Source organism: Elaeis guineensis, chromosome 2 (genome assembly GCF_000442705.2).
Source record: "Elaeis guineensis isolate ETL-2024a chromosome 2, EG11, whole genome shotgun sequence".
Taxonomy (NCBI): domain Eukaryota; kingdom Viridiplantae; phylum Streptophyta; class Magnoliopsida; order Arecales; family Arecaceae; genus Elaeis; species Elaeis guineensis.
This window is the reverse complement of record NC_025994.2, coordinates 110,386,927-110,411,519: the sequence shown is the minus strand read 5'-3', so window position 1 is coordinate 110,411,519 and position 24,593 is coordinate 110,386,927. Positions and strand designations below refer to the sequence as shown.

The 24,593-nt window shown below is 36.4% G+C and overlaps 2 protein-coding genes across 9 annotated transcripts; both read right to left on the bottom strand.

The window, feature by feature from the left end:
- Nucleotides 1–278: 278 nt before the first annotated feature.
- Nucleotides 279–12,588, bottom strand: LOC105048961 (adenylyltransferase and sulfurtransferase MOCS3-2). Of its 8 annotated transcripts, none has more exons than XM_073252675.1 (12): nucleotides 12,356–12,588; nucleotides 11,883–12,182; nucleotides 11,249–11,341; nucleotides 10,931–10,986; nucleotides 8,099–8,163; nucleotides 7,863–7,937; nucleotides 7,670–7,766; nucleotides 5,987–6,025; nucleotides 5,702–5,810; nucleotides 2,370–2,500; nucleotides 2,086–2,205; nucleotides 279–918 (listed from the first exon to the last, which is right to left on the bottom strand). In XM_073252675.1, exons 2-12 carry the CDS (start codon nucleotides 12,169–12,171, stop codon nucleotides 538–540), a joined length of 1,455 nt encoding a protein of 484 aa, XP_073108776.1. In that variant the 5' UTR covers nucleotides 12,172–12,182; nucleotides 12,356–12,588; the 3' UTR covers nucleotides 279–537. The 8 variants fall into 8 exon arrangements, with proteins under 8 accessions (XP_073108776.1, XP_073108777.1, XP_073108779.1 ...); XM_073252676.1 differs by having other exon boundaries at nucleotides 11,883–12,202; nucleotides 12,337–12,572; XM_073252678.1 differs by having other exon boundaries at nucleotides 11,883–12,202; nucleotides 12,356–12,572.
- Nucleotides 12,589–16,046: 3,458 nt separating this feature from the next.
- On the bottom strand, nucleotides 16,047–20,461 carry LOC105048953 (ribokinase). The gene is made up of 4 exons (XM_010928459.4): nucleotides 19,783–20,461; nucleotides 18,559–18,744; nucleotides 16,466–16,661; nucleotides 16,047–16,381 (listed from the first exon to the last, which is right to left on the bottom strand). The coding sequence occupies exons 1-4, from the start codon at nucleotides 20,395–20,397 to the stop codon at nucleotides 16,260–16,262; spliced, it is 1,119 nt and encodes a 372-aa protein (XP_010926761.1). The 5' UTR covers nucleotides 20,398–20,461; the 3' UTR covers nucleotides 16,047–16,259.
- Between the last annotated feature and the right edge of the window lie 4,132 nt (nucleotides 20,462–24,593).

Sequence of the window (24,593 nt, the reverse complement as noted above, 5' to 3'; positions counted from 1 at the left end):
ATCCAACAATTAAGATCACATAAGAAAATCAATCATTCTTCTGTGAAAGATACAACTCAAACATGGCTAACGGTATGAATACAGAGTTCCCTGTATTAAAATTCTCATGGGGGCGGATCAAACATGAGATACTCCGAATACAGAGTACTGAAGATTCTAGTGAGGTGTCACCGGCAACTGCCTACCACTTCCCTAAACATTAACAACCGAACTGTTAAGGACAACTTCGTGATAGTTCCACACTGGTGATAGATTTTACCACCTGTAAACAAAATATATATTATTCATAACTTTTATTGATTTATGGAATTGTTGCTTGCAGTATCCACAATTACACATGTTGAATACAGATATTTGTTCTATCTTGACAAAGGCACTTTTAATCCACCTGCAAAATTTATGCAAAATGGCTGAGCCTGTGTATGAATTTAAGATCTACATGAACTCACCTATGATATCATCTCCATCCATAGCCATGAACCAACGCAGAATAAATACTCATGAAAGAGAAGAGATTGATACAGTAGCATTATTTGCCTAGTAAATAGGAAATGTCCGGTCAACATCTTGTGCCCAAGACTCCAACCCCCCAATTAGATCCTTAGCCAAAGGGAAACCATTACCGTTGAGGTACTGTACGGCCCTCTGAGAGTCGTTGCCTCTTCTGCAGACTACATACAAGGAGGCATGTTTGCCTGAAACCTGTCCTGCTTCTCGTAGAGCCAAATCAATTGTCGGCAGCTTATCTTCCAAGATGGATAGTGGGATGTTCACAGACCCAGGAATTGCAGAAATTTTGAAGTGATGTGCTGGCCGTACATCAAGCAGCACATGCGGCTCATGCTTATCAACTAATTCCTTGTACTCTTTACTGCTAATCCGGGCACTCTCTGGAACCAGCTTCAGCTTTGGGCTTGACTGCATTCAATTAAAAATTATCATGAACAAAGGTAACTATTTAAATTCATTTGACATCTAACATACTTCAGTATGCTTTAATACATTTATTTTAATGTGTAACCAAAACGGCAATGTAGATTGTTAATTTCACTAGAATGCAGAGGAGGGCAAAAGGATGCAGCTGGCAGTGAGCATGATATATACAATTGAGCAGACAAGTAAAGAAAACCTAATCTGACTCAGATACATCCCTAAACTACCAACATTGGTCTATTTCCATTTCAAACTCTGCCCCCCTTTGTCACTAACCAATGAGTGTCCTTACTAACATTATATTAATGAGAAATCTAACAATATATTGTATCAATCTGGGCCATATTGTATCAATCTGCACCATTGCATACCACTGCAATATACCACGGTTCAAGTCAATACTGCCTTTGTATGATGCTAGGTGTCTTGTGCACAAGTAGGTAGCATAAAACAACACAGATCAACACGATAATTATCCTTCACATATACATACATAATGCATCAATCTCACACTACATGCATAGTCCAAATTATTTAGCATATTGTCTTGCAGAGATGAGTCAAATACGAGGTTTACCTATTATACACATTATATATAACCATCAAACATATCCTATACTAAAGACAGATAGGATTTCCAAGCATATATACAAAAGATAGAAAGGATTTCCAAGCACATATACCAAAGACATTGTGCGTTTCAGTATTGATGTGGTTTTGTATTCAACATGCAATTGCACGTGCAATATGCTGGCCTTTTAACTGAGCTATATCATCTGATAAGCAAAATTCAAAATAATACATGAAAGAAGAAGAAACAACTCCACTGTAGAAAGATGCTGGAACTAGAAATACCGGATAGAGCATTGCAAAATGATGACTATTGCAAAATGATGAGTTCTTGTTTCCATAACTATTCCATGGTAATAGATAGCAAGCACAAAAAGAAAGGTTTCCAACAAATGGTAGTACCTATCAATGAATTATGACATGGCAGTTACCTATCAATGAATTATGACATGGCAGTTACCTAGGAACTACGAAGAAATCAACCAACTCTATTTTATAGAAACATAAGAAGCTACATTTAACAATATATCCAAATGGATGATACTGTATCTTGTCAGGATGTCTACAAGAGAAGCAAGTTACCCGATCAGACATCGGAGATTGAGTGAAGCACTCATAATCAAAATTTTGAAAGTTTTGTTGTGTGAACGCAGCATTTTCTCCACAAACAACACAATGTGATGATCTTCCTCGCATCTTGACCTGTGAAATTTCATAGTATGTGAAGTTCAAACAGGTTTAGAAATTGAACTAAACTGGTTATTAGATGATTTATAAATAAGGAATAATCATTTAGACATACGAAAATAGCATGAAATAAATATGAAAAATCAAAATTTAAGACAGAATCATGGTTTGGAAACAACCAAGTGACGTACAATCCGAATGCGAGAAGACAGTGCATCAAAAAGCAGCATCCTCCCAGAGAGGGGTTCACCAACTGCAGTAGCAACCTTTATAGCCTCTAGAGCTTGGAGACAACCAATCACACCAGGAACTAATCTCACAAAATAGACTCATGTTATATATTAAGAATAAAGTTTGAAAGAAAAGAAGGCAGAAACAATAAAATATAAAAATAAAGAAGAGATAACAAAGTATATAAATGTATCATCTAGCATCTAAGGATTGCAAAATAAGACAATTGATACTGTCTGTGAAAGCCCCTTTTCATAGTTATGGAGTAATCTAAAAGAATTTAAAAAGAAAAAAGTGTCAGCATTATTGATGGGAAGAAGAATAAATTGAATCAATTAAGTGCAAAGAACATAAAACTTAATTAGCAGAAGTTCCAACTAGGGATGTAGTCAAGCCTAGGTATGATCAAGGTTGGTTTGAAATTAATTTCAAGCTTGAAAGTCGAGATAAAACTTGATTTGTTTACTACTATTTTGAGCACAATTCGAACTTAATCCCAAATCAAGCCAAGCATCAGCATAATTGATCAGCTTGAAAATCCTTAATTGATAAAAATCAATGCAAGCTTGAACCAACTTTGCTCAAACTTGAATTAAAGCTTGATTCAAGCTTGATTTGGATCTGAATTAACACTTAATGGATTGGAAAATTAAACAAATATTCAAGCTTGAAAAGACTTTGATATTGTAAACCCCTAGATCTAAGATCCAACAACCATGATCTAAACTTATATATACTAGCAAATAGGCACATGTCATGCATGTTTAATAAAATAATGATAATATAAACAAGTTAATAAATTATGTGTTATGCCTTTCCTTTTACTTATTAGTTAAAATGAATACACAAATAGTAAAAAAAGATAACTAAAAATATAAATTTAAATGCAGAAAAAAGAAAACAAGTTAGAATAAAATAAAAATTATAACACAACATAAAAATTAAACTGAAATAAGAAAACATATTTTAGGAGAGTGAAAAAAAAGGATCACTTATAAAAAACCAATAAAATAAATTCAAATAACAACGAAGAAAAAATAATAAAATACCAAAAAGTCTAAACCAAAGATACATAAAAATGTTGAGAAATAATATCAAATAAATATAGAAGAATGTGTTAAATAGAAATGGAAGAAACATGACAGAAAATATAAAATTTTATGATAGAAAAGATAAACTGCCATGTGAAAAATACATTGCAAAGGGGGAAAAGGATCAATTTGAAATTATAGCAAGTGATATAAAAAAGAAGATAGAAGAAAATGCATTATATGTAAAATAAAATGAATGAAATAAATATAAGAACAAAAATAAAGATACATATAAATTTATGAAAACAAAAACACAAATCAAAATTTTAAAACAACAAAAATAATATTAAATATAAAAATCTAAAAAAGATTTTTAAAATAAACATATAACATGAAATAATAAAGTAGAAACAACATCAAACAAAATGTAAAATAAAAAATAGATGATCTAAAAATAAAATTAGATGTGAAAAAGAAAGTAAATGGGATGATGTTGGCCATAGAGGGAGAAGTGCGCGACCGTCCTTTTTTTTCAAGGGAAGGAAAGAGAGAGTGAGGTGAACGATAGCTCTTTTTCCAAGTTCCAGGTGGCTCTTAAGGGAGGATATATACCTTAGACTACGATGGAATAATGTATGACATGATTATATATTCTAGGTGAAAATGGCCAAGAGCAGTAAAGCAAGATGTGGAACATGAAGTGAAAAAGATAGCATTTGTATTTTTATTTTGTTTCTTTTCACCTATTCTGCAAATAAGATACAGAAATTTTATATGCGAAGATCCATCTGAGATGAAAATTTAAGTCTGGTCCATAACCAAGTCATCTAACCTTTCAACGATAATCTTGAGCTTAAATTACCAACATTTTATTACCCACTTGATTGATTGATTTTTAATCAGAAATTTATATTATACATAGATCTAGAATTAAAAACTCATCAAAAATATTCTGGACACTGGATTGGACAATTCCACTGACTTTCAGCGATCTACTGAGATCCTCTGCTAAATGGACTCAATTCTTGTTGCAAATCGATTTATAACCAAGTGATTGTTAGGATGTTTTCCCTGCAATTTAGTTGCAGAGGCAGTCCTTGATTTGTATGTGAATGATGAAGGAACAGTAAATGATCCACTAGATCTAAGATCCGGCAACCACTATCTAAGCTTATTAAGCTTGAAAAGACCAATATTGTGATCCACTAGATCTAAGATTCAGCAGCCACTATCTACGCTTGTGCGTGTGTCCACTATCTAAGATCCAGCAGCCACTATCTAAGCTTATGTAATGTCCAGGCTGATCAAGCCAGGTCTATTTCTGGCTTGGCTTGAAATTAATTTTGAGCCTAGGTTGTGGGTACAAGCTTGATTCATTTAGGACCAGCCTTGAACTGAGCTTTTTACAAGCAGAGTCCTAGCTGAGATCAAGCAGTCCAAATTGTTTATCACCCCTAATTCCAGCTTCACGTAAAGCCATACAAACAACTTTGCACACACATAATTGGAGTATCTGTCTTCAATCATCTTAAACAATACCTTCCTCTTACACCATTTCCTTTTCCTGCACCATAATTAGCAGTAATGCACTTTTGGTTTCAGTATAGCATCATCAGCAGTTTATGTACACTAACAAATTTTATCTTAGAAATGTTCCTGCTTTTTCCAGTTTCATACTGCATCCTGTACTGACATCCTGGGTACCAATATCGGTTTTCTGCTGGAACTGTATCGCTCATACTGCCCCATTCTGACGGTTTTTAAAATCTTGGTGCCTACCATGTCTTCTAAAAGGACAGCTGGCAAGCAGGATGATCTACCATCTTTACACAATTCAAGATCATACATGAAGAGAGCAAGGCAACCAAAGCTCCCCTACACATGGCAAGAATCTCGATGGACAGGGAAGAAGCATTATATTCATCTTTGAGAGACAACAGATAAGCCAAAGGACCAACTTGAAACAATTCCAAATATTAACATGACATGAAAGAACTTCAGAGACAACAGATAAGCCAAAGGGCCAACTTGAAACAATTCCAATATTAACATGACATGAAAGAACTTCACAACAACTGTCTAAACTATATGAATACAAGAGAGTTATATGGAAAATAGAACATGCATCCTTAAATGGCACTGAACTAATTTCCACACCTAGTTGCTCTTATGTTTATAACATGAACTATCTTGGTTAATCATTTGATAGATCAAAATTAACCATCCAACAGCATCAAGAATCAACTTACCGACCCCAAGAACACCACTATCAGAACATCTTTGGCATGCTGCTGTTGGTGGTGGTGTTGGAAAAAGACATCTGTAACATGGACCTCCATTATGATGATGAACAGTAAGCTGCAAAATGGGATTGCTACAATTAATTCTCATAAATGATAAATATATTTTACCTCAAGGTTGTACGTTTTTCATTTGATGTTAAAAATTCTTAATTTTGAATCCATTAGACTTTTCTTGGGACAGTACTATTTAAAAAGCTTTTCATGACCTCTAATTATGACAAGCAAGTCTACCTGCCCTTCCAACCCAAGTGCTGCACCGGATATCAAAGGCTACATGAAGAAAAATGGATCAGTCAGAGAATGAACTAGCATAATATGTACTTTGATAAATGAAACATAGGTAATGAACGAAGTATGGCCCAGAAGTAATCGTTCTAAGTTTTCTGATGCATCTATATTTCTGATGAGGAATACATTCTCAAATTCATTAGGAAAATAAATGCATCATGCATCTTTGTATCAACAGTATGCACTTTTCCTTTCAAATATGTATGTTTCCCCTTGGACTTCGAACTTATTCTATGAAATCCTATTATCAGAAAATAGAATACAAGAATGTATTCTACCCTCACCCTTACCTCCTTAAGGAGTAATATAAATCATCTGACAATAGTAACTTTCTAATCTCATATATTTATCATATGTATTGATCTGTGGAATAGAACGCTTTGTCCTGTGAAGGATGACATGAAAACAATTTGATCCAAAACACATGATTTCTACTAAATCAGTTCATATCTTGTCTTAGATACAAAAACAAATTCATAGTTTTATGGGCTATTCACCATGAATTCAAACATATAACTCTAGTTACTTGTTTTTCCATCAGAATAGTAATGGTACTGGTCCTAAGGATACGTAACAAAGCCGACAACATCAAAATAATGAAAAACGATCGGGGCCAACCAGTACACACTGCTAAAACTGCACATACCAATATGGCCGGTATATACTGGTATGGATGGTTTTGGCATCCTGGCATCCATACCAATGCTGGATTCAATAGAAACAATACAACACCAACAGTACAATCCCATTCCGGCAGTTTTTGAATCCATGCATTTGAACAAATCCATCGTGCTACTCCATATGAATGCCAAAGTAAAGCTTCGTGGTACCATTATAATCATCATCATAAACACTTGTTCTTTTCCAAACTATCTGGGGTCGACTTTATGGATCCTCATTTGCCAAGTATTCCTATCTCGGGCCACATCTAATGTTATTCCAATTTCCAAGTTATGTGCAGATTAATGGCATATCAAAGAATAATACGATATGCACAATAAATACAATATCACAAATCACGGCAAAAATTATTTGTCTTTTTTAAAAATGTTATTCTATAATGACTTTTAAGATTTTCAACATATATTTAGCTGTTCTGCAATTCCTAAATCACAGCCTTAAGCTAGAAAAAGAAAATGTAACCCCAAATCTGAACCTTCTACCACAGTTCAGCACAACTATACATACAAAGTGTGGTGTGATATTTTACATGCATAATAAGTTCATAACTATTAAACATAAAAGTCTGATGTAATAGTAATACTTTTCCTGCATAATAAGTTCATAACTTCATAATTACAAAATATGAGTCTAATGTCATAGTTTTCCTGAACAAAGATGGATCATGCTCCACAAAGATAGACTTGAAAAACACACCATATGCAATTAACTAGGTTGAACTATATGCAGCCATAGCATTAGATCTAACATACAGAAATTCCAAGTTAAACATCACGTACAACTAAGTATCTTTGCAGGGATCTGAATGACTATTTGAAAAGCCAATGGACAAATTAATTCAAATTTTTAAAAAAAAATTAAAAAAATGCAATAAGCTCTAAAATTGTATTATATCCTGCTACTCATTAAGCATCAACAGACAAGACCAAACCAAACCATTTTTACCTTTCCCAGCAAAACACAGCAATCATTGATCATGTAACGACTTGGGAGATTATCTGTTGCATCTACCACTACATCATATCTTTTCAATTTCAATAGTCTTGGAAAACAAGATAGCTTATCTGTAAAGACAAGATAACACCAAGATCATCTATAAGTATTGCTTCTTCTGAGATTTACATATTTCTAAGGATACTTGCTCACAATATCTAAAGCATTCACTGCTTTCAAAGCTTCTCGGTGTTCCACCAACTTGATAGAAGAGTTAATCCTGAATAACAATAACGATGTCTGGAATCAGTTGTAAAGTATTTTTGATTAAATCTATCAATTAACATAGTGATCCTAAATGATCAAAAGTCAAATAGTCAGAAATAATTTTGCTAGGCTTATCAAAAAATTTAAATGATGCTGGAAAAAACGGCCACATACGCACGGCATGCAGCAGCAGCTGACTTCACTTTTAACTTCCCAACATATGCTTCTGCATGGATGATCTGAATTTAAATGTCAGTCATACCGAAGACATGTAATGATCAAAAAGGCAACTATGTAACTTAAAAATACGAACCAGAGGAAAACTATGCAAAAAGAGAGTGGATATTGGAGAATTTGTAATAAATTTCCTCAAGGAGGGTCAAAAGTGTTCAGCTGTTAAGCATAGAGATTATGTGACATACAGGTAGCATGATGGTCACATATCTTCAGTGTGCTAAACTGCAAAGTTCAAAACGGGTGACACACTATAAAGGAAGACAGAAAACAAAGGTACAAGATGAGATGGGCAGTTTAGTTGGAACCATTCTTTCCAAAATCTTACGATCCACAATTGAGATTAACGGCCCCAAATGACCCTTGATCAGTATAGATGATAAGACCCACATCTAAATCATAGGATATCGATGATGGATGTACAATCCTTTGGATTGTACTATACAAAGCTAGGTCATGTTATAAGCATATAATCTTTTATGATCAATTAATTTCTTTGATGTTTAAAATGGCCAATTCATCATCGATAAACTTCTAGAACAGCAAACCAGCAATATCCTTTAAATTTTCATTTTCCTAGGAAAGAGAATACAGATATACTTGTTCCAGAGCTAAGACCTAGAGTTATCTATTCTACTATTTTCATAAATTAGATACCTTAGATAATCTCTTAACCAAAATAGAGTTCAACCAGCCAATGTTTATGTATATCCTTTTGGGCCACATAATTCAAACAAAGGGCAGTCCAATGCATGACACTCCCACCATTGCAAGGTCAGGCAAGGGACAGATGTATTCAGCCTGATCCCAGCGTGTGGAAAGATTGTTTCTATGTTTCAATCTTATGACCTCCAGGTCGCAATGAAGCAAACTTACCATTGCACCAACGCTCACCCTCAAAATAACTTAAATAAGACATTATATTAACTTATACGGTGAAAAAAAAACTATATTAATTAATTAAACATAGTGTTTGTCCATTGAGCATGATATTTTGAGCTCATGGTTGTTGAAAAATGAACATTTTATATCCTTATATGATGGCCATGATTTAGTTATACTTCTTACCTTTCATGTTGTTTCAACATGAACCCTATTTTAATGTTTCCAATTCTCCTGATCCAACTAGACCTTGTCTATGATTTATGACATGATCCTAATCCTAACATTGGCTGTCGACAAGTTCTGTAAAAGACTAACATATTCCTATAGCATACAATGACAGTTTACTGAAAACGATAGCAGAGGCAATGTATGGTCCCCATCTTTGTTAATAGATGTAGAAAGGGGAGTGGAAGACCCTAAAATGGATGAAGGTTGTGAAAAAGGATGTGGAAGAGATAAAAATAGCATCAAGGGCTACCCTAATAGGAACTTCATGAATGAGGGCTCATAAAGCTGATGGCAAATAGTTAGGGTAAGACAATGATTCTGGTCTACAATGACATATGTGGATCTAAAACATAACCCAAATCTCAAACCTTAGTAGTCGTTCTACAAACCACAACCATAATCCTAATCCAAACTAACATGAGAGAGAGCAAAAGAGCACTCACCCTTATCTCTTCATTCTTTTCCTCATAGACTTCAGAAAATCTGCACACGGCCCCAAATTTCAGTGTGCACACCATATTAAACCCTATGAAAGTCCACTCCCAAGCATATAAAATTCCTACCCCAAAACCATCTAGTACATGTGAACCATAGAGTTTGTAAAACAAGTTCTTTCTTTCCCTTAACTTCAAGGTAACCAATATTTGTTTAACATCAGATTTTTGGACAGCAGCTATGAAAGCTTAATAATTCAAACATAACTCCCTAGCCCTCCCAAAGTTTTAAATATTGTATCATCAATTATAGATTGCCTCAAAAATGTATCTCTCCTATAGTGGGTTTCAATAACTGGATTCCCATAATAGAGAGTCCAAAATCCTAAATTAAGTGCCACACACCTAAAGCTGATGTCTACCTTAAGTCCATCCTGGGCAAGTCTTACAACTTTAACATGTTACATAATTTATCCAGAGTTCCAAGATACAAGAAAGCAACAGCATATTTATCATTAGAGTATCTTGGCACCATGTATTATCAGCACAATGAGTGATACTAGCAAACTAGAATAGCAAGCAGCATTACAACAAAGACAGAGCAAACTCAGAGGTTAACTATGCTGTCCAAAATATCTAAACGCCCCATGGTTTTTTTTTTTTTCTCCATTAGTTTAAAGGGCAAGGATTTTGTAAATTAAGCAGGCCACTTAAAGCATAAGCCAGCATTGATGCAGTTGATACCTAGGTAAATTACAATAATACCCTAATCCCTTAATCCCTTTTAAGTGCATAGGAAAATGTAAGTATAAATTTGGGCAAAGTATGTACACTTTCCATTCTCTCTGTTTGAATTGTAACACTGCCCTGCATAGCATATGCATGCACATAAACCTGTGCAAACAAGCAGGTGCATACTTTTTGTTAGAATGGCCCTTTTACTTTGTTATATGTCATAATGACAATATATGGCACAAGAATTTCATTACGTTCATGATAAGCATGACCATATCTGCCTGACTGTTTCCTGCCAACCCTACACCAAGAATTTCATTACGTTAACAATAAGCATGACCATATCTGCCTGACTGTCTCATGCCAACCCTATACTATCTATAGGGGAATAAATTTATGTCCACAAACTTCTGACATAGGCTAACAGAAAAGAGAATGAGAGATGGAAGAGTAAAAAGAATGTTATGGGGGAAAATTATCATCTGCATACCTGCCGATGTAGATTGTTAAGCTCAACCATATCATCATCGACTATTCCTAGGCAACCTACAATGAGAATCCAAAATTAAACTTTAAAATAAAAAGTAAATTAATTTGAATAATAAAAAATTTTAGTAAAAATAAAATTTAGGAAAGGATTACCAGGAATGTAGTAAAAGCCATATTACATAATTAATAAAAAAAATAAGGAACTAAAGGGGAACATGTGATTACTAATCTGTTATATAAGTAAATTCAATGTTTATGGAAAAAAATTTATCAAACTACGAAGTCAAATATATGAATTGTGAGCAGGAAAAAAAAATACCAACACCACAAGAAGCAAGATACAGTGCTACAGGTGACCCCAACCCTCCTGCTCCAACCACCAAGATGGAAGACTTCAAGAGTTTTAGTTGCCCTGCATTACATATATAAATAAAATTACCAATTTGAACAGATTTTTTATTTCCTCTCTAGGATGTTTCATATCAACTTAACATTAAACAAGATCCAAAAATTCTTCCAGCCAAGACATCAAAATGTAGAACTCGAATAATGATCAAGAAGTCTATTCAGTGGATCTATCTGTCTATCTTTACAAGTTCAAATATTTCAGAGGAGCCCTTTTTTATCTAATAGAAAGCACAATAACAAGTTTATCTTAATCATTGAGAACTTCTCAAATTATTCTAGAATCTAGATTTTTTACTTAGCCTAATGATTCTTCAAATAAATCTTAAGTACTTACAATAATCAAGAATTTTCTATTATTAACAAATATATGATGTATCCATGACTAACCCAAGAAGCAATTATGGAGTAAAACTTAACATGCTATGTACTAAACCGCAGACCTCTGCCCCCAGCAAATTGTGACGTAAAACCAAATCTTTGCATTCAAAAGCATCAAAATGATAGAACATAATTGCAGGGGTAAAAGAGGAAAAGAAAATTGAAACCTTCGACTCCGAAATCAGGGAGCAATAGATGGCGGCTGTATCTGTAGATCATATCCGCACTCAAGCCTTCACCAGAAACCTCACCATTACGGAGAGAATTGACGAGGGGCCTTGGAAATCTGTCGGTGTCATCCTCCTTCCTACAAGCATCGGGAGCAGTCTTGTTGTTCAGCTGCGCTTGGAGCAGAAGAATTCGGTTCTCGATTTCCTTCTTTTCCGCCTCCAGCCTCTCAATCTCACGAAGAATATCATCAGATGATGCACCCCCGTTCACGATGCCGGAATCCATCCAACAAATTACTAAAGGCAAAGATAGAGCTCTGGATTAGGGGAAAGAAATAGATGAGAGGAATAAAGAGGATTGTGTTGAGTAAGATATAAGACCCGAAAATTTCTCGATTAGGGTTTGAAATTAGGAAAAAAAAAAAAAAGGAAAGTAGAGAAAGATGGACACCGGTAGCCGGAGAACGCACGGGTCGAGGGGTTCTTGGACTTCAGGTTAGAGAGGTTTATCCTTGACAAGAAGAGAGGGTTGGAGTAGGGTTTTCTATGCTTTGCTCTCTCCTCCCGTTCGCTCCTTGTAATTATGAAGAAAGCGCCCCCTACTGGCCACCGACCTGCGCAACGTTAGGGGCTGCGCCCGTCCCGACTCCGGTTAGGCAGAGCATGGATTTCTAGCCTGCCGGTTTGGCTGGAGTAGGGAAGCGGTTCCGCTGGATCATGGACTGACACGTCTAAGTCCAACCCGTATTTAGATTAAAAAAAAAAAAAAATATATATATATATATATATATATATATATATATAATTTTAAATCAAAAAATAATATTATTAATATTAAATATATATTGAAAAATAATAATTTTATTTAATAAAATAAAATGATACACTTCACGTCGGATTTTTTACAGGATGGTTAGCGTACAAAGAATTTTCTGTTGGTAAAATTTCTATCACTTGGTTTAATTATGAATTCCGAGTTAGCAAGGGAAGTTTTGTCCAGCAGGTTTGGCCACTCTGAGGAGCCAGAGATAAGCCTTTTTGGACGGTTGTTAGCCACGGGACTTGCAAATTATGAAGGTGAAAAATGGGCAAAACAGAAAAATTCTAAACCCTGCTTTCCATATGGAAAAGTTGAAAGTGATTCGTGATCACATTTCAAACATGCCCACGGATCTATATAAGATATTATGAGGTTATACCACTTCCTTTTTTTTCTTTGCATAATTTCTGCCTCAATAATTTGTTTTCTTTTCGTCCATGTAGTGCATGCTACCAGCATTATCTGCTCACTGCAGCAAATTGGTGGTAGAGATGGGAGAAATCAATTGGTTCTTTGGGATACCATGAATTAGATGTTTGGCCTGAGCTTCAGAATTGTATTGGAAATGTCATCTCCCGAACAGCATTTGGTAGCAGCTACGAGGAAGGAAGACAGATTTTCCAACTTCAAGCAGAGCAAGCTGGACATTTTATTCCGGCAGCTCAGTCTCTGCATATTCCAGGTCTCATGTACACAAGTTTCTAACCTCTTGATTTTATTTAGTTAGAAGGAAAATAGCTGCTACCCCTTTATTTAGATTGGAATTATAAAAATGCAGTATTTTGCTCTAATGATCCATGAGAATCTCTCACTCTTGCAATCAGCATTTTGAGTCTCCAAAATAGGCCCCCTACCGATGCTCATTGATACATGGTATACCGTTGGAATCGGCTACGTGACAGTGCCGAAGTTGCATTTCACATTACTTTTTTTTTTTTTTTTTTTGAGAAACCTTATTGCATAATTATGCACCAGGTGATGCCAATAAACACTCAGTTCATTCATGAAGCTCGCAATTATTGTATGTTATACTGGTTTCTGCCTACCCCAACGAACAACAGAAGAAAAGAAATTGATAGAGAGGTTCGAGCACTCCTAGGAGGCATAATTGAGAAGAGGGAGAAGACTACAAGAATGGACAAAGCTAGTAACGATGACTTATTGGGCTTGATGATGGAATCTAATTTGAAACACTTCCAAGAACATGGAAACTCCAAGAACACTGAGATGACTCCCGATGAGGTGATTGAAGAGTGTAAACTTTTCTACTTTGCAGGGCAGGAGACAACGTTCCGTGTTACCTACATGGACAATGGTTGTCTTGAGCATGCACCCAAGCTGGCAGGTTGGTGCAAGAGAAGAGGTTTTAGAATGCTTTGGGAAAAACAAACCGGATTTTGATGGCTTCAACCGCTTAAACATTGTGAGTATATGTTTTAATTTCTTGGAAATGCCAGAACAGCACAACCAGAGACGTATATACCTATAATTCTGTATGCATTCTGAGCTTCGTAACTCTAGATAAATTATAGTCATTTATTAAAGGCATATTGCTTTTTGTTATACTGGTAGTTAATTGTTTGTCAGAGAAGAAGGCTATCTGTCTCTATAATACACTAGAGTAACAGTTTTTAGCTCACCAAACTGTTTCTATTGAATCCATAATAAGAAGACCGTATAAAAAATATTTTAGAAACTCAAGTGGAAGCTATAATGGACTGAATTACCAAAGAACCTGTGGAATTTGTTATATTGTTCAGAGTTCACCTTGCTTTAAAACTAGCCTGAGTCTTCAATCACGACTTAATTACAGCCCAAACCTATTTAAATAGTCTCTTAATAAATTTCTGCAGCATAATTATGTACATGGCCAAGAGGGATAACAGGTTAACAGTAAACGAGCTTATTTTGTCACAAGAATGAAAGAAGAAACACCAATATATGAGACATGTCTCAGAAAGAGAGGATCATGTTTGAACCAAAAAGAGTCCAGATAGTGTCAGACATCACTCTATCAGATCCAAACAAAATTTTCATGGCTTTCTACCCCACCAAGCTCTTAGTTTTCCATTCATCATGCGATAAATTTTATGATAAGGCATTTATGCATCAGTTCAAATTCTAACTAACTCCTAAAAATTTTCCAGTGATCAAGGGTTTACAAAGAAGCAAAGAAGTTAGATACTTCTTGACAGTTGTAATCCATCAAAAAATCAGTTTTGCCTAGGGCAGTCATTTCAAGAAACACCGGTGGAGTAAGTAATATTCATTATGGCAATATGAACTCATTTTAGACTCACAAACCAAGAATGTTTCTAATCCCTAAAAGGCAAACCCTCCGAGAGTTGTTTACAAATAAGAATCCTTGTCGTTACAGGGTGTTGCAGCAACGGAGCCAGCTATTTACATTCAGAAGAATTACCTCCATGCTAGAGCTGTGCCATTGCATGCGTATATTCAATAGCCGAAATTGCAAAAAGATGCAGGTTTGCCTGTCGATTATCTGTGTTAAATGCAACAATTGTGATGCCTCCAATTGGTCAGGCAATCTCAGTAATTGGTCTGCAAACCCACCAAACAAGGCAAGAACTCAGGCTTTTAAAAGAGTTTCTAGCCAACAATAAACCCTTTATTATTTCTTTTAAAAACATGGAACAGTTGGTGATAACCATGACTGAGCATGACTCACAAGTATTAAAAAATATATGGTCATGGCCTTCAGTATCATTGTAAGTGGGATTTGGTAGCACAACATAGAAAAATCCAACAACAAAAGTTCAGATGCACTGAAAAGTGAAGGACTTATGAGTCAAAAAACAAAAAACTGATTACTTGATTCAAGGATATATTCTGTGACTAATACTTTGCATAACAACATAGGCATATTCAGTTAGTTTCCATTTCTAATATGATTCCAGGAATAATGTCAAGGAAGAAAAAGGAGGTGCATCAGCAATTGCCCATCCACAAATGACAAGGGTACATACTAAAGGCTTTGATTATCTGCTGTCAACACACATTTTAAAGGAGATAAAAAACAGGCTATGAAGACACATGCATTGGAACTTTGGTTAAAATGATGCATCTTAAGGGCACTACCCATTATGAGCATCAAAGGGACTCTCACAGAGGACAAAGAGACTCAAAAGAAAGTTAACAGTAGAAGTTTTACTGGATTAATGGTCTGCTAAGCAAATAATGGATGGAGGACACACTTAAATATGCAATGCCAGACAAACTAACCTGAAGAGCGCACACCCTTTGACAATTAGCAATAACTAGCTGTTAAGACATGTTGTCTTAATGACCCTGAAGATTAATGCATCCTGCAATCAAAGTACTGAAAGTTGTAACTGAACAAAGCTGCTCCTAATTGCCATGCAGCGATAGAATCTCTGAAGTAACTTATGGAAACCATAAGCTGATGGTGAATCAAAGGGAAGTGCACATCAGTACATCTAACAGCTTCCAGACATTCAGTGTCAAATAATTCCAAGAAACAAAAGGAGGACAGTGAGTGCAAGTTTATTTTTAAAGTGGGACACTCAATTTTGTCAATCACTTATTTTCATGATGTCCTCCACTTGGATAGATTGAAGAAGCTCCATAACTGCAGCCCTAGCAGGCATGCTTGGGATGGCCCCCTTCACTTGAACACACAAAGAGGCTGCTGCAGCTGAAAAATTATAACCCAAAGATTGTGAGCCGCATGAAGATTAAAAAAGAATCAAATTCTAAGGACTGCAATGTTTGTTCTTACAAGCAAACTTCATGCATTCTTTCTTGGGCTTGCCCTCAACCATAGCCACGGCAAACGCTGCAGTGAAGGTATCGCCAGCTCCAGTGGTATCAAGAACTTTTGCAGAAGGAATTATAGGTTGTCTAATCGGTTCCTCCCCTTCAACAAATAGAGCTGATCCCTTTGCCCCAAGTTTCACTAAGATCTGTTTAACTCCCTGATACAGTGCACAAGACAGGTGGCTGCTTTAGAATTTCAGGCTTCTGACCATTAAATGTAATGTTTAATTTATATCATTAAGAACAACGTTCAGCATGATATCTGTGGTGTTTCTGAAACAACATTATGCTCTTATGTACTTGATGACACCTACAAGACAGATGAATTTTGTGAAAGACATTACACTACTAGACATGGGAATTGTAACCGGGTCTGTGTCATGTTCATCTGACAACTAGTCTGCCTTAACTGGGTCAGAAGCTATTTTAAAAGAATAAGAATCAAAGACCATAAGGACAAAGGAATATTAAACATTGTTGAAAACTATTATTAAAACCATATTTTGAAAAAGAAATTGTAAGGAGGACATGATTTTGGGTTGGCAAGTGGCCACCGTAAGGCAACTCAATAAGCCATGCTGAATGAAATGTCTATTATATGATATACTAAAGGAAAAAAAATGTAGGCTAAAGCGTTAAGCACACCAAAGGATGTGTTGCTGAGAACTAATCAAGGCATGAGAATGGACACCGATAACTTTCTTTTTAGGAAAAAAATATCAAATATATGATAAGTTATTCGAAGAAAATTTTGAATTGAAAGCAGTAGTCAACTTATGCAAGGATTTGATACTTTGTACTCCAAATGTGAATGATTGTTGGTGATTGTCTATTTAAAAGTAGGACTCTTTGGCATAAGAATGCAATATTTTAATCTACCGCTAAAGCTTGTGTGTACGATAAGGTCCTCCATACCTAAGTTTTGACATCTGAGTAAATACAGAGCAGCATCATTTAGCGATAGAAGAATGATCCACCCCCTTTTCTGGGGGTGAATAGTATGCATACTATTTTATTGATTATGAAGTGTTTGTCAGATTAAATGATATTTGACGTCGGCATAACTCTTCAAGGGGTAAAACTATATTTTATCAACATTGTTGTAATCCTCTTTGAGATATCCTCATCCATTCCCATTCATCAAGAAGCAGCACTCATTTATTTGACAAGTCTCTTGATTGTAAATTCTAAACCAGTCCCTTGTTCCTCATACTGCGATTTTTCCATAAGTTTCACTTCATCTACTTTGCTCTAGTTCAAATGATTCCAAAAGAACTTTTTCGCAAGTACATTTTAGTTTTTTCTACTATTTCAATATGCCATTAACATGTATTAGCAAGTGCCAAAGATTTCTAACCTTTGATGGTCAGGATGGGCGAAAAAACTACCACCAAAATTTCCAGAGTCTCTCCTTATGTAGCTTGTGGCCATTATAGTGTTCCCTCAAAACATGCATTAACACTATCAGAATACTTATACAGTATTTATATCTTCCTCCTCTCTTGGCGTCTCTACCATTAATTTTTTCAAGTGCAGGAAAAAATTAGGTCCCTCCGATTCTCATAGAATTTTAATATCAGTTGCATTTCTATGTGTAAGCCATATCTAGCTTGTGGGCATTATAGTGTTCCTTTAAACATGTAATAACACTATACTGGTTAAATGTTCATGTCTTCCTCTCCTCTTGGTGTCTCTACCATTAATCTTTTCACGAGGAGAAAAAGATCAGGTTCATTCAATTCTTATAGGATTTTAACATCAATTGCATTTAGATGTGTAAGAAAATCACCTTGGGCATGAAACCAGATCAGTTTTGAAGATTCACTGTTATTTATTCTAGTCCTTGTCAGCACAGAAGCATAATGAATCCAACTAAATTGAAAATCAGGCACAAAGAAGACAGAAAGTATGGAACGTTTCAAATGTGTAGAGACATCTCTTTGCAGCACATAGACATTTGCTATAAAACCTTATTATCAACTTTAGTATTGATAAGACAAAAGAGATAACACTAATATCGTCCTAATGCAAATGATGCTTAGGCATTCATCTTACCATTTTATGGCATTTATTAGCAGCTTGACTGATCTGTTCAAATGTCTCTGTTGGCATTCCCGTCAAGCGTGCCAGCTCCGTTTCATTTGGACTGAAAATATCCACAAAGTTGAAGAGCTCCTTGGGAACAGGATCTTCCACCCCTCCAGCATCTAGAATAACTGGAATACCTGCACTTTTTGCAACCTGAAGATATTCAAGATTCAACTAACATTAGCGCATGCACAGACCAGTACTATAAAAGAAAGGAAGGTGTTATTCCAGAAATGCAGAATTTCTTTACTAAATATCAGTGTATGTAAAAAGATGAAAATATTTGAGACATCTCAGGTTCCTAAGACTTACTTCAGTCAGAGTAAAAATTTAGGGCCTAAAGGATTTGTCTAAAAGAAAAAAGAGTAAAGAAATTGAAACTTATTAATAAAAATATAAAAATATATGAAGGTCAATTAGCTTGCTGAAAAGAAATGATCGTGAAAAATAAAATGTGGAGCACTTTTTAATAAAAGCAGGGTGGTGTTCACACCTCCCTTCACCTCAAAAAAAAAAAAAAAAAGGAAAAATAAAATGTGGAGCAATCTACAATACTATGTTCATCAGAGTCCTGAAAAATCACTTGCATCTGCAAGCATCTTGATGATAAGAATGTAGTTGGCTCATCTGGATCTAACCAGAAAACTGCCCATTTGAAATATTAGAAGTGTATGTTTGGTTATCAGATCCAAGGCTGCTGGGCAAACCTATGATCAAATATCAGCTCTCTCCACCTTTTTGTACTGCAATTATTAGAAAATTAAATAGTTAGAGCTTGATTAGCAGGGGTACTAAGAAATAACATGCAATCAAAGCCTACTCAACTTCCACACACTTATTCCTTTTTAATTTCATGAGATATTTGTTATCACTTTCCAGTTAATTCTTATATTAACAATGATAAAGACCCCGGGCGTTGGTTGGTGTGGGGGTTGAGGAGAGAGAGTAGTCTCCCCATTCCTGTTTGATCCAAAAATGAAATGGGAAAACATGAAAAATAAAAATTCTAATCGCTTGCATTTATCCTCTTAAAATCTGGAGGAAAAGACTGATCTTTTGCAGCAATCCTCTTTTTTCTTATTAAAAAAAAAAAAACTGGAAAATATGACAGATTCCTTCAAATGAAGCCATTCCAAATCGAAAAAAAATCCAATCTCTGGCATTCAATCCTCTTACAAACAATCGAACTACCTGAGCAACCTGGATATTGACCCGATCAGGAATCTCGCGCTGCAGCAGCAGCACCCCAGCCCTCCGGATCACCTCCAAGTCCTCCTCCCTGGGGTCGTCCGGCCAGCAGCTCATGTTGGCCCCGCCGACAATGATGATGGAGTTCTGGCCATCTGACTGGAGCATCACGATGGCGTGGCCGGTCGGGGCGCCGGCGACGCGGGAGAGGTGTTCGAGGCGGACGTTGCCGGAGCTGAGGGCGTCCTCGATGAGGCGACCGTGAGCATCATCCCCAACCTGGCCGATGAAGTAGGTGGGGTGGGCGAGGCGGCCGCCGCAACTGGCCTGGTTGGCACCCTTGCCACCGGCGAGAGTCTGGCCAGTGCGGGCAGCGACGGTCTCGCCCTCGCGAGGGAGGCGGTCGATCTCTACGTAGATGTCGGCGTTAGCGGAGCCCACTACCACCACGGGGGGCTTCTCCGGGGAGGGTTGGGCGGAGGCAGAGAGGGAAGCGGCGGCGGCGAAGGAGGTGGAGGCGAAGGAGAGATGGTTGGGAGGTGGATTTGGGTGGTTGGGGTTGGGGCAGCCGCAGCGCGGCGGTGTAGAAGGGAGAGAGAATCGGGTTAAGGCTTTCATGGAGGTCAAGCCGCGAAGCCCCCTTGCCGTCTAATAGGATATTTGAGGAGTCTAAGCGGCCTTCAGTGTGGGAACCCGGAGCTTGCGCGTAGGCTACAGAAACAATGAATCTGAAATTATCGTATGTTAACAATAAATTAATCAAAAACTGTTCAATTGTTCATAATTTTTTATGAATATGATGGCTAATTGGAGAAATATTTAGCGTTATTTTGCTCTTTTTTTATCACTTTTTTTATTTTTTAATAAAATATATTATTTTTTATTAATCTATTGATTGCTATATATTCTCATAAACTATGGTAGATTCTCCAATCATCGATCATTTAAAATAAGAAAGAAGGCGACAATTTTTTTTATAGATGAATGAAGGATTTAAATATTTGAGTGGAGCGACATAATGATATTTACTGAAAAAAATTTTATAGTAAAACTACATAAACTTTTCATGCATTATGTGATTGACTTCAGTAGTTTCTTCGAGAACTAAAAAAAATTAATCTTAGCTAGTGCCATGTCAATCCACCACCATACATTTTGGCCCCATCAATATCCTGATAATCCCACCATATGTCCATGCATTAAACTAAACTCAAGACACGTAGCATCATCATACGAGATCAAAAAGATATCAATTTGAAAGCATCAGATTCCAGCAGACTAATTTATCGGTTAGTAGATTCAACTCAGTATTTCACCGATCTGAATAAAGAACATCCTTATGTACTGACCGAATGACGTTTTAGCTAATAAAAAAATATTCAGGTCAGGGTATCTACCGACCTGAATCCAGATGCCTTTTTATATAGGAGGAATTAGGACATCTCTATTTCATCCCGATAGAAATGTAAGTTGGATATCTACCGACCTAAACTCCGATGCCTTCTTATTTAGGAGGAATTAGGACATCTCTATTTCATCCCGATCATCTATCAAGGTGAACTATGATAGTGACGAACTTAATCGTTCTTCGAACGTCCATAGTGGTTTCCTCAATCAAGCCACAGCTAGTCACGATCTTATGTCCAGCTCATATGCACAGCTGTAAGCCAGCTCACTTACAAATGGCTCTCTAACTACCTAACAAACTTCTCTAATGGTCTAACAAACTCTGAAACGATTTTCTCAACCCCTCTATAAATAAAGGGTTAAGGATCCTCCATCGATAAGTTCTGCTCTCTACAACTAAAGGAGACTCTGTTGGTAGAAAATTAAATCAGATTCTTGGCTTCTATCCAATTCTCTTTCAGTTCCACTCAATCTTTTTTGCCTTTCCACTTTTTTCCATCCTTGTTCTCAAGGCTCGAATTGACTTAAACATCAGAGGGTCAAGAACCGAAGGATCTCCATCTAGTTTCTTGATTGATTTTGCAAATTGGAAGAGTTTCCATCAAGTCGCAAGGATCACTCCAGCCCGATTTCACTCTAGTTGATCTACTCTACTTCAGATTTTAAGCTCTGCAGCAACAGATTGGCGCTAGAGGAAGGGACGTTCTGATTTCTTTTGTGAAAAAGATGGTTAAAACACGAGGTCAGTATCCCTCTCCCTCCGCTTCAGAAGAAGGAACACTTGAGGCGCCACCACAGCAACTAATTATCGTTGATCCTCAGCAATTCAGCTTTCTTATTCAGCAAATCCAAGTCCTGACAGCAGCTATTCAATGTTTTAAAAGAAGGAGCAACCGTCGAAAGAAATTCCTCCCCCAAATGTTTCATCCCAATACAACCCTCAACCAGCCCATCAAGATGAATACCTCATTGATGAGGTTGACAGCGAATTTGTCCCTAGTACTTTGAAAGTTCAAAGAGGGAGTGACCTAGAGCACAAAGTCCTAGATCTTGAAAGACATCTAATGGAGCTCCAGATAGGAGGTCGATCTCAGAATAAAAATAGCTTCAATCTTCGATCTCCATTCTCTTATGAGATCTTGAGTGAACCTGTTTTGAACCGATTCAAGATGCTTGCCCTTAAGACTTTTGATGGCTCTGCTATCCGATGGATCATATCAAGGGTTATAGGGCCCTCATAGCTTTACAAGGGGCTTCTGATGTTTTATTGTATATTGCTTTTTCTGCAACCCTCAAGAAGATGACGAGGATTTGATTTTTCAAACTCCCATAAAAGTTGATTTCTTCTTTTAAGCAGCTTGAGAGGCTGTTTATTACTTATTTTGATACTAACAAACCTCATTTGAGGCATGTGAATAGTCTTTTCTTTATTCAGCAACAAGAAGGAGAAGATCTCCGAAAGTACGTGACTCATTTCAATGCGGCCATCCTAGAAGTAAAAATTTTAATGAATCAGTTGCCATATCTGTTTTGAAGAGGGGACTCCAAAGCAACCATCTAATTTTTTTCTCTGAATAAAAACTTTTTGAATACTTACGATGAGATGCTTGACTGAGTGCGTAAATACGTCCAGATCGAGGAAAAGGAGGCTATCTTAAGATAGGAAAAAAAGGATAAAAATAGAAAAAAATGATCGAAGGAGAATGATGAGCAGACTAAAAATTCAAGTCAATCCTAAAAAATTTTGAGGTCAAAAAGCCTACCTTGACGCTTTAATTCTTATGCCCCTCTGTCCGCTCTTCGAGCTTAGATTCTGATAAAAATTAAAGGGGAGAGATATCTTCAAAGGCCTGGTCCCTTGAAGGCCTCTTCAGAAAAGAGAGACAAATGGAATATTGCCGCTTCCACAGAGATCATGGCTATGACACTGAGAAATACAGATAGCTATGAGATGAGATAAAAACCTTGGTGCACCTGGGTTATCTCGATAAATATATCAGACCAGCCAAAATTGGAGAATATAGGCCTCCAGTAGAAAGAACTTCTGATGATCACAACTGACCAACTGTTAGTATTATCAATATGATATCTGGTGTCCTACCTAGCACTGATGATCCGTTCCTCAAAAGATATAGAACTAAAGATGTTACTTCTTTTTTTGAAAATGATGTAAAGGAGATCCAAACCCCTCATAATAATATTGTCGTCGTCTCTATAACAATAGCAAAATATGATATAAAAGGAGTTCTTATTGATAATGAAAGCTCTGCTGATGTATTATTCTACGATGCTTTTTCAAAAATGAACCTGACCGGATAACTCAGGCAGATCGGTACTCCCCTCGTCGAATTCTCAAGAAATTCGGTGATAGCTGAGGAAGAAATTACTCTACTAGTTACAACGAGATAGGAACCAAGATAGTCAATGGTGCAGCTCACTTTTCTGATAGTCAGAGTCCCATCTATTTATAATACTATCCTCGACCGACCTGATCTCAATACTCTCAAGGTCGCTATCTCTACTTACCATCTGTTGGTGCATTTTTCGACTAATAAAGGAGTTGGTGAAATGTATGGTTATCAGACCGTGGCTTGACAGTATTTTATGATTTTTGCTAAAATAAACCAACCGATAGAAACTGTGCTAGTTGATATATTGGATGCACTAGATGAGGTTAGAAGAATCTGAGATGATTCAGAAAAGCTTAAAGCCATTTATTTAGGAGATGATTCAGAAAAAATGGTCCAGATCGGTGTAAACCTCAAGCCTAGTTTAAGTGAGAGAATGATCAAATTTTTATAAGCAAATGCTGATGTCTTTACTTGGTCGGCTTCTGATATACCTGGCATCCCCGTCGATGTGATTATTTATAAACACAATGTGGATTCAAATTTCAAACCGATTCAGCAGAAAAAAAAGAAGTTTCATTTTGGAAAGGCAAAAAACCATCAATGAGGAAGTTGACAAGTTTTTAAAAGCGAGATTCATTAGGAAAGCTCGTTATCTGAAATGGATAGTCAATGTTGTTATGGTCAAAAAGAGCAACAGCAAGTGAAGGATATGCATCGACTATAAAGATCTCAACAAAGTTTGTCCGAAAGATAATTTTTTTCTGCTAAAAATTGATCAGCTCATAGATGCTATCTCCGGTCACAAGCTCCTCAGCTTTATGGTTGTTTTTCAGGCTATAATCAGATCCAAATGACTCCAGAAGATGAGAAAAATACTGTCTTTGTCACTGAAAGAGGTTTGTATTGTTACAAAATGATGCCTTTTGGTTTTAAAAATACAGACACTACATTCCAACGCCTCGTCAACAAAATTTTCAAGCAATAAATTTGTCAGAATATGGAGATCTATATTGATGACATGATAGTAAAGAGAACTGAGGAAGATCAGCATATTAC

Excerpts from the sequence above, each read along its gene's own strand:
- LOC105048961 (XM_073252675.1), bottom strand. The coding sequence starts at position 12,171 with ATGGATTCCGGCATCGTGAACGGGGGTGCATCATCTGATGATATTCTT. Across the intron at positions 7,767-7,862 it reads GCTTTAGATATTGTGAGCAA|ACTATTGAAATTGAAAAGAT; the intron begins GTATCCTTAGAA and ends TTGTTTTCCAAG. Across the intron at positions 2,501-5,701 it reads TAGTGGTGTTCTTGGGGTCG|TTCCTGGTGTGATTGGTTGT; the intron begins GTAAGTTGATTC and ends TTGTGAGATTAG.
- LOC105048953 (XM_010928459.4), bottom strand. The coding sequence starts at position 20,397 with ATGAAAGCCTTAACCCGATTCTCTCTCCCTTCTACACCGCCGCGCTGC. Across the intron at positions 18,745-19,782 it reads TCAATATCCAGGTTGCTCAG|GTTGCAAAAAGTGCAGGTAT; the intron begins GTAGTTCGATTG and ends GAATATCTTCAG. Across the intron at positions 16,382-16,465 it reads AGAATGCATGAAGTTTGCTT|CTGCAGCAGCCTCTTTGTGT; the intron begins GTAAGAACAAAC and ends ATAATTTTTCAG.